The sequence below is a fragment of the Tauraco erythrolophus genome, chromosome 7, assembly GCF_009769465.1.
Source record: "Tauraco erythrolophus isolate bTauEry1 chromosome 7, bTauEry1.pri, whole genome shotgun sequence".
NCBI lineage: Eukaryota > Metazoa > Chordata > Aves > Musophagiformes > Musophagidae > Tauraco > Tauraco erythrolophus.
The window spans coordinates 33,137,604-33,153,389 of record NC_141471.1 but is presented as its reverse complement, the minus strand read 5'-3'; the positions used below and the strand labels follow the sequence as shown (position 1 = coordinate 33,153,389).

Below are 15,786 nucleotides of genomic sequence, written 5' to 3'. Positions count from 1 at the left end.
TTTCATACAGAAAAAAATATAAACCTGAGAATACTGCAACCTTCATGCAAATGAATTTCCATGTTACTGTGTATATAAGGGCTTCATTAATCTCATAAGTCATTAAAGAAGATTAGTTATAATTTATTTAGAAGATAAGATCCACTCCAAGCAGCTTCCTCAAAAACTGCTTGAGTAGAAAATGAGGATGCCACTTATTCAAATGAAAGGAACATTCCTAAGTTTAACTATTTATAACTGGAGCAAAAATGCTGTAAATGACCAGTCATTCTCTTCATACTGTTCATAGATACATATTTTACATATGTATTTCATCATGTTATCACATTTTCTGTTTTCACTAGAGACGATATAATCTTTTCCAGCTGTTGGTTATGATAAAAAGTTGAGCTTAAATGAAGACTTACATGGTGGTAAATCAGGCTAATCTCTTACTTGATCTTTATGTATCTAATGTTCTGTTACTGTGCCATATGCAATGTATCTACTTCAGTAACCACAATAGTTTTTTATTTTGCCTGGTCTGTATGAAAAAACTGCACTTCAAGTTCCTTGAAATTTAGATTTGCTCTTTACTGCATTGCATGATTTCAGGAAGTGAAAGCCTTACATGTTCTTTACTCCTTATGCAAACAGTGTAATGAGTCCTCCATAGCTAATTAGGACACCTCATAACAGATTTATCTTACTAATTATCTTTAATGACATTTTGAATAGACACTATTAGCACTTCAAGTCTGCAGTTTGAGAGTTGTGCCTTACCTCGTCTATGCCCTTCAGAAGGCTTCAAATACCAGCTCTTCAGGTTGATATAACATGACTTATTTTTATAGGGGACAGTTGATCCATATAAATTAAAATTAGGTAAGCCTTTTAATCACAGTTCATGCTGTACTTAAAGGAAAGCATATTTAAGGGGAAAATATTATTTTTGACCTATTGAGCATCATCCTGTTGTACCCCTATGTTGCATCATTCAGTCTCCTGGTTGTTGTTCGTTTTACAGAAGTAGTCTTAATAGCTATGTCCAGCTGTGCTGTGGAAAACCTTCAAGGATAGATCACTTTTCAGAATGGCAATCATCCTACAAGCCAAGGTGGTACTCAGTTAGGCCTTTCCTACTAGATGAATAGTTGACTATCACAGTGTCTGCTTTTCTTGAGAGTTCAGAAACCACTATGCGGTACTATATGAAGTGCTTCTACTTGTCATTACTCTTTTTTGTTTTCCTCCACAGCTTAGGTACTGTCTGCTGTGTGTTAGCTACTCACTGCTGTTTGTGAGCTTAAGTGTTAGGGACCTGCTAGTGTCATGGAAGCACATCATGGAGACTGCTGGAGAGGCAGCCCCTGCAAGAAAGTGGCAGTTTCCATGCAATGTTTCTTCTGAGGGTTTCAGTCCATGGATAGAAGGAGGACCTTGTGCTGATTCTGATCAGTCTAGAGATACAAACTTGGCTAGCAGAAGTCCCTAGTGTGCTATTCATGGCTCGCATGAGACCCATGTGCTTGTGGATTTTCACATACTATTCCCCCTTAGAAGCATGCTCAGGGATGGATTTCCTGGATATCTACCTCCTCTTTCTCCTTTCCTTCCCTTTTCCTTTTCCTTCTTTGGGATAATAATGAGATGCCAGGAACTCTGGAGAGGCACATTTATGGCAGGAATACCCGCCTTCCCATGTGGAATTTACTGTTTTGCCTTGTTAAAACCCCTTTCTTTTACTTTTGCTTGGCACTGGCTGCTAGTGTGTCTGTAGCCTTACTGAGTATAGCTGGCAGCAATTTTTCCTACCTATATGGAGCAGAGGATTATTTTACTATTCTGTTTATTTCTGAGATATTTTTGCATTTCTGTCTCTTGTCTATGTATTAAATTATAATTCTGTAATTAATCAAATTAAATACAAGAAAAGTTATTATGGTGAGATGTGTTTGGCAATTAAATGATGTCTGAAAAAAATATAGTTAATCATGTGATTATAATTATGAGGCTGTTTCTTTAGTCAACTATATTACAAATGTAATTCTACCTAAGTAACAAGTCCCAAATGTTTCATAAAAGCACAGCTAGGTTTTTAACTGCTGGCCTAATGAGATATAATAACTGACAAATTTCAGCTTGCTAAACTTGACTCGGGTGGAAGTAAGAAAAACATACAGGCATACATGCATTTTTGTACTTTAGGTATTATATGTATATATATCATTCATATTCAAGGCAATACAAAGAAACCTTCACTAATGTAAATAAACGAATGAGTTATTTATCTTTTGAGACTGTTTGCTTAAAACTCATTTTATTAATTTACTTACTTCCCCAAGTCTTTAACAACTGTATTATGAAAGTCTGAGTCCTAACATAATTTGTTTTATAAACAGTAAATTTAATACTTTTCTTGAGTTAAGCAGGTATGAACTTGTAGAGTATGCAGGCAAGGTGGCACACACCTATTTTTAATAGTCTTGAAGTAAGAAAACATCATCTTACAATAAGAGTGACTCATCTAGAAATGTAGTTAAGATCAGGCTAATACAAAACATCCTAAGAAATTTCCATTAGGACTACTGCCCTCGGGGCAGGTATCTTTGAACTCTAGTTCCAACACGTAAACTAAATGGTGTTTCTCGGTAGAACTTTGTAACTTAGAGTTTGACTCTTTCTCCTCCTCCTTTTTCTTTTCTTGAGGGCCCTTCTGCAATAACCTTATCGCAAGAGCATGCACTTGCAGATTGGATATTTTGCCCTCGCACTTGGCTAAGTGTTTGTTGATGTAGATACAACTATGTTTTGCAAGTGCTGAGAAAAATATCTTAATGCCTTCAAATGGTTTTTGACTGTTGGGAGCTACATACTATGTTTTGTGTTATATGAAGAACTCATGTGACATTTTATTTAAAAAAAAACCCATAATCCTTGTGTATCAAAGACCAGACAGATACCTTACTTGAGGTAAGCTGTAGTTTCATGGGCATGCTCATTAACCAGTAGCTGTTCTCTGCTGTGAGGCAAAGAAAGAGACTGGCAGGTGGGGAAGTACTCCTCCAAATAGTTATTGTCGGGTGAAAGCAACTCTCGTCCTTGTCTTCTGCCACAAAATCTTCATCTCTTGTATGCTAATGTTGATGGGACAGTGTAAAATTTAGCTTTTGGTTTTTGTGGCTACAGAGAAATGTGGAACAAATAAAAAATTGTTACCTATGTTACATGAATAACAATTTTAATACATTCTGTTGAGCATGAATGAAGTAAATGCTTGGCAGTACTTATTTCATTTTTCCTGTGTTTACAGTGAGAGAAACATCTCCGTTATGAGATACTAAAAAAACCAGGGAGAACCATACTGAATTTTCAGAGCAGTCAAGCCATTGCTGTATAGAAAATGAAAATGAAATTCCAATAAATCAATTTACTATTTTGAATTCAGTGTAAACTTCAAAAGTACTTTGAATAGACTGTGCTTCCTACAATGCTTGTAGGAATTGTAATGACAGACCAAGAATGACATGGTATGAACGGATGTTTACAAAAACAAGTCTATGTATATACGTATATGTGCAATTAAGAGAAAAAATTATGTCTGTAGGCCAAAACGTATTTATCATTCAGATACTTTTTTTATTCTTCTAGTATTAATTCACTAGGATATGGTATTTATGATCTCTATTCAAGCAAAGTATTACTTTAATTGCTGCTTGTTTGTGGCCTGCTTTTCAGGGTAAACTTTTAAGTTAGTCATTAGCGTACACTTAATACATTATCTAACTAAGGTAGTTCCACAAACATGCACACATTTTAATTTACAATTTTGGGTGAGATCCTAGAATAAAGATTGTAACCGGTGTTACTGAGTAATAGTGTGATCTGAAGCTTTCAGGATATCGAGGAAGGGCACAGAAAAATTGAAAATTAATTTTTCTGCTGAAGAGAGAAGGAGGTTTAATGAAACAAATCCTGAAATCCTGTATCCAATTTATCTTTCATGAATAAAATTCCTACTCCTTTCTTGACAGAGAAATTTAATGTTTAACCTAACAGAATTTGTTAGTGTAAAATTTTAACTATTTTTGATTTTATGCAGAAAAGATGCTCTGAGCATATGTTAATGTGATGCAGTATGGGGAGGAGTACTCCATAATCAGGTACAGCTGGGAAGAAGCTGAGAGTAAATGAGACATGTGCATTAGGTAGAGGAGGTTTCCAGGGAAATAATAAGTTTAAAGTAAGTAGAGGAAGAAGAAACCAAAGCAAGAGATATTTTCATAGGTAATGTAATGTGAAAGGGAAAAAAAATTAAAAGGTTGGACAGATGAAAAGGAAAGGCATACTGTGAAAGCAGGGAAGAAAAGTAGAATAGTAGTGCATGGAGGGAGGACAGGAGGCAACAAGCTAAAACTGAACCAAGGGAAGTTCCAACTCAATAAAAGGAAAAACTCTTTCACCATGAGGACAGTCAAGCAGTGAACAGGTTGCCTGGAGGGGTTGTGTGGTCTCCACCCTCAAAGGTTTTCAAGAGCCAGGGGTTAATGGGATAAGTGACCAGGCCTGACCTCCTCGGTGATCCTGCTTTGGGGGCAGGAGTTTGGACTAGAGACCTCCAGAGGTCCCTTCCGGCCTGAATTATCCAGTGGTCTAATGAAAAACAAAATTTTGTTAGCTGAGTATTAAAATTTTTTGTGACGTGGCCATGACATGGTTTTCCAGAACAACTGTTTGGTTCACCCAAACATACTTCAGAAAACCAGGAATGAAGTGCCACACAGCGTTAGCTTTACAGCAGTCAACAGAACTCATGAAATCTCTGGAGTTACAAGCCAGCGCTCCAGCTGTGCTCACTATATTCAGTGTGACTGTGCTGAGTGACAGAGAGATCCATCAGGTTATTAGAGGTGGGACAGAGACAGTCTCAGGGAGGAAGGATCCACTCAGCCTTCTTTCCCACAATACAGGAAAGGTGCGCATTGTCAAAGTCAAGATATAGATCTTTTTGGCCACTTGAAAAAGTTGGTATTTAAATTGAGTTTTAAACTTCAACTAGAACAGAACTGTTGCTTTGCTGTAATGATTTTATAAATGATAATTTGCTGGGCTTCCTTTATTAATTTTTCTTGATCATTTAAAAGTGTGCAACATCTTTTCAGTGTGTGTATTAGAATTACTTTAGTTTTTTCATACTTTATTAATAGATTTTCTCCCTATAACATTACATTCCTCCTCCAGATTAGAAAAATCCATTCATCCATTTTTTCACACTCCATTCAATTTTGCGTTCTTCTGTATTAAATTTAACCTGCGACTCTTAATCGCTTTGTTTGGTCGTCTTCTCTCCTTTTTCATTTACATGACAGGAAGTTAGAGGTTTAAGGGGGCTGGGGAGAGAAGTGAGGTGAGCTTTTATAGTTGCAGTCTTTGAGCAGCCTCTTGTGAGATTGCTTTTGACAATGTTGATAACTGACTACTTTTTTTAAAAGAACTGTCTGAGCTTAAGTTATGGTGCCTTTTTGGATTCCACAGACGCCTTCCACATGTGGATTTTGTAATAGCTCCAATCTGACCTTCCTCATTAAATTACTTAGTTCCATAGAATCTCAGTTCATGAAATCTGATATGCCAGTGTGGTTTATTATGTACATCTATCGTGTATCTGCATTCCGTCTACAGTACTAAATTCAAGTGGCTCTTGCTCTCTGATTTCAGTCTACCCACTAGTTTCTTTCTGCTGATAAGAAATTAATTCAATATGGTTTCCTATTAACCGGTTTTTTAGACTGTCAAGTTATTCTTTATTAAGTGGAAGCCAACTTTGATGCATGTTCAGTGTATTTTTTTGCCTAGTGAATCTATGGGAAGATAATTTCTCCCACAGTTGTGGTATTCTGTGATTTCCAATCCTGTGAGAACTGGCCATGCATTTTTTTAATTCTTGCTTTCATCCGGTTGTGATGGTTTATAAGCAGATGTTTATTGTTCTGTCTTTCTTCCCCCCTCCCCATTCTTGCTAACTTAATACAAAGCCAGTTGCTACCACTATTTTTGTTGTCACGTTATAAATATTGGACATAATAAATGCCCAGGATTCATAAAATGATTGTAATTATCTTTTGGGATCCTGAGTGGTTAATTCACTTTTCCTGTTCACAAAAAATTGTTTAAAAATCACAAATCACTTTCCAATAATGTTAACTCTGCAGCAGCTCTAAAATTAATTTTCAGGTCTATATGTTTATTTTTGTAAAGAGTTCTTTGAGTTTACAAAAGAAAGTGAGATGTTTACTTAAGTAATGCATCTGACTGAACTTACTGTGTGGTATATAATTATAAAAAAAACTTTCCACATGCAACAAATATGTATCTTTATATTCAGAATTGTTTGAAGAGCAGTTGGGCCATATTTTTGTAATTTCTTTTGTCATTTGCTACTAATTTATTTTGTGATAATGGTTGGTATATTTCTGTCCCTGAAGTTTCATTGAAGTCTGCTTTAAACATAATTAGACTTTACATGTATGAAATGTCTAGCTGCTTATGGAATGGCTACCTCAAAGACTTCGGAAATCTTATGTTTTGACCTGCATATTAGTTCAATATCTAAAGGATAAAATCCTTAATTAGAAGTTCCAGACTTGGATTATTTTGATTCATTTGCTTAAAGAAAGGAAAACTCTCACTGAATCTTGAAACTGTAGTCAGTATCAACAGAAAATGCTAATTTTCTGAAATATTTGATTAATGGAGCTGATCAGGCAATAACTTGAAACTATTGTTCTTGGTATCAACAAAATACTATTTTTTTTCCCTCACCAGTAAAAGAGCTAAGAAGTTCCTCATGCCAAGATCTTTGTCACTGACTGCAAGTTTTTTGATATTGAGGTGAACAATTATATCTGCCGTCTCCCAGAACAGTATCTTCAAAACTTTTTTTTACTATTAGGTAGTATATATTGTTGAGAAGATAATTTATGCTGTCTCCGGAGTTTTTTTGCTTTTCTTGGTATTGCTGACACTGCATTTAGTGATCTGTTTAAGTGGTAACTGGTATGAAGTCTTCAAAAAGTTTTCTTGGTTGTCATCTGGTGTTAGTAATGTGGACTTGAACAAATACCTTTTCATAGAAGTCCCTTATTTAAATGGGCTTTGGAGACAAGGCTTTATGTGATGTTTTCACATTGTACAGAATCTTATATAATACAAATTTTAAATTTGAGATGTATGGTACATAAATTATGTAGTTATATTAACTGTGCCTTGAAAGAAGTCATCTTAGAATTAAATTTACAGCTGTTGAAAGGGTTCTGTCAAGAGACAGCAGTATAAGAATTGAAGGTAATGTTTAGCAGATTAGTAATTTTGATTGATTTATCTTTGCATGAAATACTAAGGGTTTTTTTCTTGATCACAGACAACCTATCACAACAAGTTTGTGTTATTACTGATGTGAAGCAAGCTATTGCACAAGTAGGTTTTCTCCTTCATGAATCTCTGAAAAGCCAAATAAAAGTAAGTACAACATTTATGGCTGTAAAATGTAAAATTAATGTTTCTGGTTGTTGCAACTTGTAAGAAATGGTCTGAATAATCTGAATGCAGAAACTGAGACCTCCTGTGTGACTGGAGTATTTATTACAAGGGATTAACACCAGGTGTGGAAGTTACCAAGAAAGAAGCATCTTCTGCCCCATTATGCTGTAGAGGGGAGGTCTTACACATCCTCTTAAAATGTATATATTAGATTAGAGGAGAAATTGGATCCAGACAACAGAGAGGCCATTTTCTTTAGATTTTATGAATTCAGTAAGCCCAAATAGTTACAAATAAGTTACAGAGGAAATGCTTTTGTTACTTTGAAGTCTGAATTAAAGTCTGAACCAATTAAAGAATAAGTTGTATTCCTGCAGAGCTGCGAATACCAAGTCAAATTTATCAGCCTTTTTGCAGAGAGATAGGGGTACATTTTATTCATAGTGAATGCTCATTGAAGCCTTTGCTGTAGAATATTGATGGAATTTTCTACTAGCATTTAACTATCTATCTTTTCTTTTTTTCATTATTCCTACTAATAGAGCTATCACATATTTCCATTTTCCCAAAGATGATTAACATTTGGTAATGGCCTAAATCTTGACTGATCTTGGAGTGATTCTTACTTACGCCTTATGTGATGATATCATATCTTTCTGTTACCCAGAGAAACAGATGGGGAATAGCTGTTTAAAAATACAGGTTTCATGATTTGCGTAATGTTACTTCTGTGATGGCTTTACTTATGTCTGTTGATCTTCTGCATTGTGTGCTTAGTTAATACTAAAGTGTTTTTCTGTAGCAAACTATTGCTATTTTATATCTAGAAATGTCATTTGACATTGTACTTACAGTTTTTGTTTGGAAAGAATTATATTTAGTATGGAAGGTCATACTTTATATCTATTAAATGTCTACATTTAAAATTGCAAAACACTAGCAGAGTTGAATAAGATCTTTTCTTATCTAAATAGCTGTATAATGGAGCAGAAGTGTATTTCTATTTCACTGATACCAGACCCATTGCTATTTTTCCTCTTTTTTTCTCTCTATTTAAGCTATGCTGCAATTACTAGGAAGATTACTTACCCATGTTAGAAAAAAAGTACTACTTTAAGTGTTGACTCACCTATATCTGTATATTATATTTATATATTATATTTGCATATAACCACTTTAATCATACCATGAGAAACACTTCCAAACCAGTAAGAATGGTCGATGAATGCATTATGTTGGATCAACCAACACTGTGACTTGAAATTTAGCAACTTCAAATCAGACTGGCACCAAAACTAGTTAAAATTTACAATGTTTCCAATTTTCATTGAAAAACCAGTTAACTGGTCAGACACCTAAACCTATGGTACATTTGAATAAAACACTTGTAAAATGAACACAAACAAGGTAACGAGGGCGTAAAATGAAGGCATTTCTACTGGTGTAGGACTGAGGGTTTTTGATGGATATATTAAATCAGTTTATTTAGTTCACGATTTCTAGGACCATTCTCTTTTTTGGTCCATGTTGTCTTTCCTCATGATGAAGTCGATAAACTTTTCTTCAGCACTTTCAAAACATTTCTGCAAAGTGACACCTGCCAAAAAATACCATCAGAATCCCTGTCGCATATTGTTCCTTGAAGCATCCTTAGTCATTCATTTTATGAACCCTTAGATTGAAAATCTGTGAACTAATATTTATGTATATATATGTTTTTAACCAGTAAAATCTCTGAGTTAATTTTTAAGTGTGCCAATCTACAGAAATTCTGAATTTGAAGTACCTTAGAAACAAGATATCCACTGGCCTGTTTTCTCAAGTGAAGCACAGTAACCTTGTGAGAGAGATGTGACTCTGTACAACGTGATCATTATTTTAAGCAAGTTAAACGTACCTCACTGAAAGCTGGGCCTTTTCAAAGGGCTAATTGGAGGGTAATTGATGTAAATAAGACACTAATTAGGAATCATTCAATAGAGTACAAATTATCTGAGATTTAAAATAACTGTGGTCAATATTTTAACATTTTGGATATTTTTGACACTCTAGTTCTTAGTCACAGCGATATTTACTTTTAAGATATTTGTTAACTTCTAGATGCATCTTGAAAGAAGAATTCAAAAGAAATTTTGTTAGAGGGATTTCTGAGGAGATTTCAGTAACATGATAATGCCAATAAGAGGGGAAAAAAGACCTAAAAATTGAACTGATGAGATAAAGAAAACAAAAATAAAAGCTTTTCTAAAAAAAAAAGACAACAGCTATTGCAAAGTACTTTCAGAGTTAAGTGTTTGAATCAGTGTTACCGTAAACTGTATAACTAATAAATGAATGTTTTGCAGAAGATATCTTGCTGTGAAAGACCTAAATTGAGTCTTTCCTTAAGTTTGTTATTTAGCCTTTTCTTTTGAAGCAGGCAAAACTAAATAGGGGCTGAAGGTGTTTTTCTCTGTGACTGGAAAGTATGCATTCCTGCTTATTCGGTGACAAGGTGCTCCTGACAGGTGAAATGTGTGAATGCAGGCAGCAGCACTAGTGTCTGATAGTTTCAGGGCTTCATCAACTGAATGAAGTATTGTGTTATTTTTGTGACTGGATAAATATGCGCAAGCAGTATATAAAAGCGTTTAGTTTTTTTTCAATTAGGAAATAAACTAGTGTTTCAGTAGTAGAAATTCACTAATTTCTTAATTATTGCATTGTCTGCTGGGTTGGTATTAATTGTGATTTTGAATTGTGATATAATGTAACTTTTACAGATTCTCTGTGTTTGATTTTATGAAAGTGGATGTTGAATAAAGTTGAAACTTCAGCACAGGGCACCTGATAAGTAGAAAAACATTAAACTCATTTACTATTGTTTTCTTCATGTTCTTAAAAACTCACCATCTCTGCTTCTTTACACTAGCTGAATATCAAGTGCTATAATGACCATAAGTGATTAAGCAATTATATGTACTTTTTTTCTGTTTAAACACTGAAACATTTATGTGACAAACACTTTTTACTGAGATGGTATTTTTAGGTAATTTTTGTTGTCTCAAGTAGCTGATAACTTCGAATATTAATTTTAATTACAAAAATACTTTTGCATAGTATACCAACATGCCAAATAGAATTAATTTTAGTTAATTGAAGATGTATTGATGCTTCTAGTTTGGCAGCTGCGCTTACTTTTCCAAGAGAGAAAGCTGATGTAATTTTTGCTGGATAGCATGGCTGTAAAACAAAGACTCAGTGCACTGTGTTATCAAATTGTTCAAATTAAATCAAAACTCTGATACACTAAATTAATTTTTAAATGTTCAAGAACAATTAAGCATTATGTATTTTACTGTCTCAAGGGAAAAAAAAGTAGGCCTTCTCCCTTGAATCATGCTCCATTTATCTTCTGAAAAGACTCTGGCGTGTGACATGGTCTTGTTCATCTAAGTATCTGCAAGGTTGTGAAGGTACTGTGATTTCTGCTTTTACTTCTGCAGAAGTTCAAGCCAAAAGAGCCCTGGAGTATTACATTTTTAAAGTATTTTAAGTAATTCTTGCCTTCTCTGGGGTTTTTTTTAATCTCTTTAAAATAATAAATGTCAAATATTTAGGGCATTTATCAAATTTTCAGTCCAAAATGTTTCAAAAATCTTTAATGCATAAATATCAAATTTTGGGTTTCAAACCATCTTCTTTTGCAAATGAGTTAGCTCCCCAAATATTGCAGAAATAAACAAATACAGCTTCAAATAACAGCAGAAAGCCTTTTTTATTTTTTTCAATACTTCTGTTGGACTGTGGATTAAGTGACATTTCGAGAGAACAGAGCAGTGTATTGCTTCTGTTGTTTGCCACTATATGTAGTGCGTCTTCTGGGCCGAAATAAAGCTCATTTGAGCACTAGAACAGTGAAGTTTGCTGGTTTGAGAGGCAGCATTAAGATTTTTTTCCTTACTTTCCACTTTTTTTAAATTGACTTCAAAGTGTTATCTCCTCTTAGCGAACAAATTCCCCTTCCAATACCTGGTTTACTGTTTTACTTAAGGCAATCTTGAAGATGATAATGTATTAGAATCTACTTTTAATTTTAATTAGGATAAGATCATTTCTTAGCTGGTGTTACAGTTAAAGGTTGCAAAATAAGTATGTCTGGGATTAAGACAGTATTTTAAAGTACTCAGTGAGGAAATGCATTTCAGGAGAAATTCTAAATGAGTTGTCATATGCAGAATCTTAAAATGTGCACATACTTCATTTGTTAGTTGCATGAAGACTATATATATATGTGTGTTTGAGCATTATAGAGATTTTTCTCAGAATCAGAAGTCTAAATCATTAGATTATCTTGATCCTATTCACAGTGTTTTCATCTCTGGGAACAGTTGACCATGCTAATGCAGGCAGCAGCACTAGTGTCTGATAGTTTCAGGGCTGTTTTTTGAGTGGCTCCCTCTAGCAGTATGCTTCAGCAAAAACTTGCAGAAAACTGCAAGGTGTTGGACTCCATCTCCATGTTTCACTGTTGAGTTACCTGAAAATTTGAGCTATTTTTCACTCTCATAGTGGAAATAGTTGCCAATTTTAAATCATTTGAATGAACGAACTGCCATAATGGTGGAAGCTTTAGCAGACAGTTAAGGCTGAAGTCAAGTTTGCGATATAGTAATTTTTTTTTTTCCTAATCAGGTTGAAGCTATATCAACATCTCTAAGCAAAAATGATAGCCATCTACAAAACATCTTTTCAGGACAGTGCTACAATTTTGTTTGTGTAAATGTAAGTAGTAAGGATGCATGCTTTTAGTTTTGTATTAAACTTATTAGTAATGGTAAACCATAATTATGTATTAGAGTAATAAGTTGTTTGTTATTTCTATCCTCTGGGTGTATCCATTCTGATGTTTGATGTTTCTGATGTGCACCGAACTAGACCTTTGAGATACTTGTCTGTTCTTTCTCTACTGGTTCTGCACTTCAGTCAGTATGTTGTTAAACCAGCCAAGAGTTCTTGAACAAGAGAGATGCAACTGAAAGTACTTTAAAATTTCCTTTTATAGATACTATATCGAAGTGAATTATCTCAATGAGAGGTGTGTCATATGTGTAGTCACCTAATTGTGCGTTGCTACCATGGTCTAAATTAGTATTTTCCATTTGGACACATGCATGCTATGCAATCTGTATTTGGGTTCCTGTGTGGGAACAAGAAGGTTTAAGATGAACCATCTAGACTAATCAAGACCCTTACATATGTTATGTATATATTTCCTAAAGGTAATATTACTAATCTCAATTTTTTTCGAACAGCTATAACTTTACCAGACAAAAGTGTTGTAAATATATTAAAATCAACCAACTAACCAAAAAAAACCCAAACCAAGAAGTGATGTATCTTTTTTTAGTAAATAACAGATCTTTGAATTCATGGAACCATAGAATCATAGAGTGGTTTGGGTTAGATGAGACCTTAAAGATGATCTAGTTCCAACCCCCCTGCTATGGGCAGGGACACCTTCCACTAGATCAGGTTGCCCAAAGCCTCATCCAACCTGTCCTTGAACACCTCCTGGGATGGGGCATCCACAGCTTCTTTGGGCAACCTGTTCCAGTGCCTCACCAATTCATTTTTTATGAAATAATTGTTTGATGTTTTCGGTAATTTTAAACATGGGGTTTTTTTTTCCATTTAGGATAAAAAGTATACCCTTCAAGAATCCCAGCAACTAGTGGATATGTTGGAAAAATCAAATATTCCTCTCTTATATCCAGTTGTCCTTATTTTGGTAGGTAACTCCTGTAAATTACTCTAGGAAGCATCTAATGAAATATTTTTAAATGTTAGGCAAGGTTTAAACTGATGGTAGCTCTGAAGAATAAAATTCAAAATTTGAACTGTAAACTGGACTGTAAAGAGCATCATTTGCACTTGAGCAAACAGACTGCATGCTGTCAGGAAATAAACCAACACTAGCAAGTGACAATTTATTAGTTGTATATTTCTGTAAAAGACTCATTGTATCTAGTCATATTGAACTGTTAACTCCTGCTTTGCTGTTGTGCTCCATCTCTGCTGAGAATGCTGCAAATGATGTATTCTGCTTGAATGCTCAGTTGAAATAGAATTAAGTAGCTTTATTTTTTTCTATGCTGTGTGGCTTATTTAGAGTTTTAAAATTATTGTTGCTTTTCTGGTCCAAGTATTAAAAACTACTTTGAAGTACGTTGCAATGTAACTCTAATATGAACTTTATTTATTAAGATGATGTAAGATTGAAAAATCTGTTCTGGTATGTGGCAAAAGTTTTAAAGTGTATTTTTGGCTGAAATTCTCATTATTTGAATATTGCTGCTAGAAGAATTTAACAGTTCATGTGGATGACAGCTGAAGGTGTACATGACTCTTGTTTTACTCAGACTGTTAAAAAGTAGAAAATATGAGTAGATATGAAAGTCTTTATGCGGTGTAACCAGATCCAAGTAATTCTGTCAGCATGTTTTCTGGTTTAATAGGTAGGGATGAGAAGTATTGGATGGAATGAGTGTCATTAATGCTATATGTCACCAAGGCCCGTGCCTCTGGACTACATTTATTATACTTTGCAGCAATAATGCAAGATAGCATGTTGTGATTTTAAAATATAATTGCATATATGAAACTTTTGAAAAAGGAATAAATAGTTATTTCACGTGGGACCTGCATAGTTTCTGAAGTGCATAGTCTAGTGATTTGGAGGTAAAATCGAGCATTTACCTTTCAATTTGAGGCTTAATCTGAAAGTTAAGTCATGAAATTTTATTACTGATCTAATAAATAAATGAGGTATCATGAAGATCAATTACTTCTACAAATGAGAAGAGTTATATCCTTACCTATTGTATGCTCTTGTGAGCTACCGTGATTCTATGAATATCAATATTTAGCACTTTATTTCTAGGCTGTCTTTTTTTCTTGACCCTATTTCTGAGGAAGTTCAGGGTCTACCCTACTTTAATTTTACTGGACTTTGAAAGATAAATTATTTCTGCCTTTGATAATCAGAGTAATGATATGCCTTCTGTTGCCCATTTACAAGGCTACTGGATGTGCAGAATGCTCTTTTCTGGACTGAAAATGTTTTCATTAGCCCTTTATCAAGAATATAAAAAAAAAATCTGTTAAATTTTGGATAAGTTTTTACAGATAAAGTTAAAATTGTTAATCGTCTAAGTAATACTATGGTGTTAAAAGCATGCTTATTTTGTGCCTAATTCATAGCTAATTTCTACCCTGGACTTTGAATCACATGCTTTTCTAGTGTGTCACATGGAATGTGAGAGGTTTGTTTTAATAATTGTAGCTATAAATATTCTGGACTTAATATTCCCTGAGAAATAGGTATGAATGCAAATAATGCTTATACAAGCTCACCGTGAAACTCAAGCTTTGACCCTAAGGTACTGGATCTTGAAGTCATTGTAGAATCCGGCACTATTTTTAATGGAAGTGTACTTGCTTGGGCAGCCTGCTGCATGCATAAATTATTTAGGTGAACACCTTTCAAAGTAGCCTCAGGAGAAAATGATCCATTTAATTCCCTTCACTATACTCCAGATCCATCAGTTCCTGACAACTACTTGAAATTTCCTGGAACTAAACAGTGGGAGAAAAGTCTTATAACTAGGTAGAAACAGTTGCTAACATTTAAAACAGACACACATCTACTTGTTAAAATTACCTTAAAAAAAAGTGAAGTACCTTAACTATAAAAATGCTACACATTCAAATTTTGTGGAGTTACCACACTGTCTTTTAGAATACAAGAAGGCAAAAATAGGAAGACTGGAAAGTATGTTTTAAATGACTAAGGAATTAGCTAAACAAATCATTGTCTCATATTAGTCACTGGGAACTATTTAAGTCCTTTACACTTCCGATCCCTAAAACACATTACAGATGGTATGGCTGGGGGGTAGAAACTTCCTTCAGCAGTCTTTAATTAAATTCGGTGTTGGGTATCCTCTTCACCGGGGCTTATGAGTGGGATTCTCCTCAGCTTTATTCTTCGTTGCATACTTCATTTAAATGGAACCCGAATGCCTTCTGAGTAAAAAGTTGTGTAAGACACTTCTCTTTTGATGTAAAATGGCACATTTATATTTCTCAGGCAAATGTGACTCAGAATTTTAAGCAATATGATGACATGTAAATGCTTAGTTTTGGGAATGCATGGGAAATGTTCTTTCTACTCTCAAAATAAAACTTCCTGGTAGTAAAGAATTGAAGGGATAAATGAGGAGAGCA

At 34.4% G+C, this 15,786-nt stretch overlaps 1 protein-coding gene across 1 annotated transcript in view; it reads left to right on the top strand.

The window, feature by feature from the left end:
* CRPPA (CDP-L-ribitol pyrophosphorylase A) overlaps positions 1-15,786 on the top strand; it is a 124,576-nt gene that overhangs the window by 57,304 nt on the left and 51,486 nt on the right. The window contains exons 6-8 of the mRNA XM_086614930.1: positions 7,400-7,497; positions 12,193-12,282; positions 13,196-13,288. Of these exons, the coding sequence (XP_086471056.1) occupies positions 7,400-7,497; positions 12,193-12,282; positions 13,196-13,288 (281 nt within the window). The remainder of the gene's footprint in view (positions 1-7,399; positions 7,498-12,192; positions 12,283-13,195; positions 13,289-15,786) is intronic.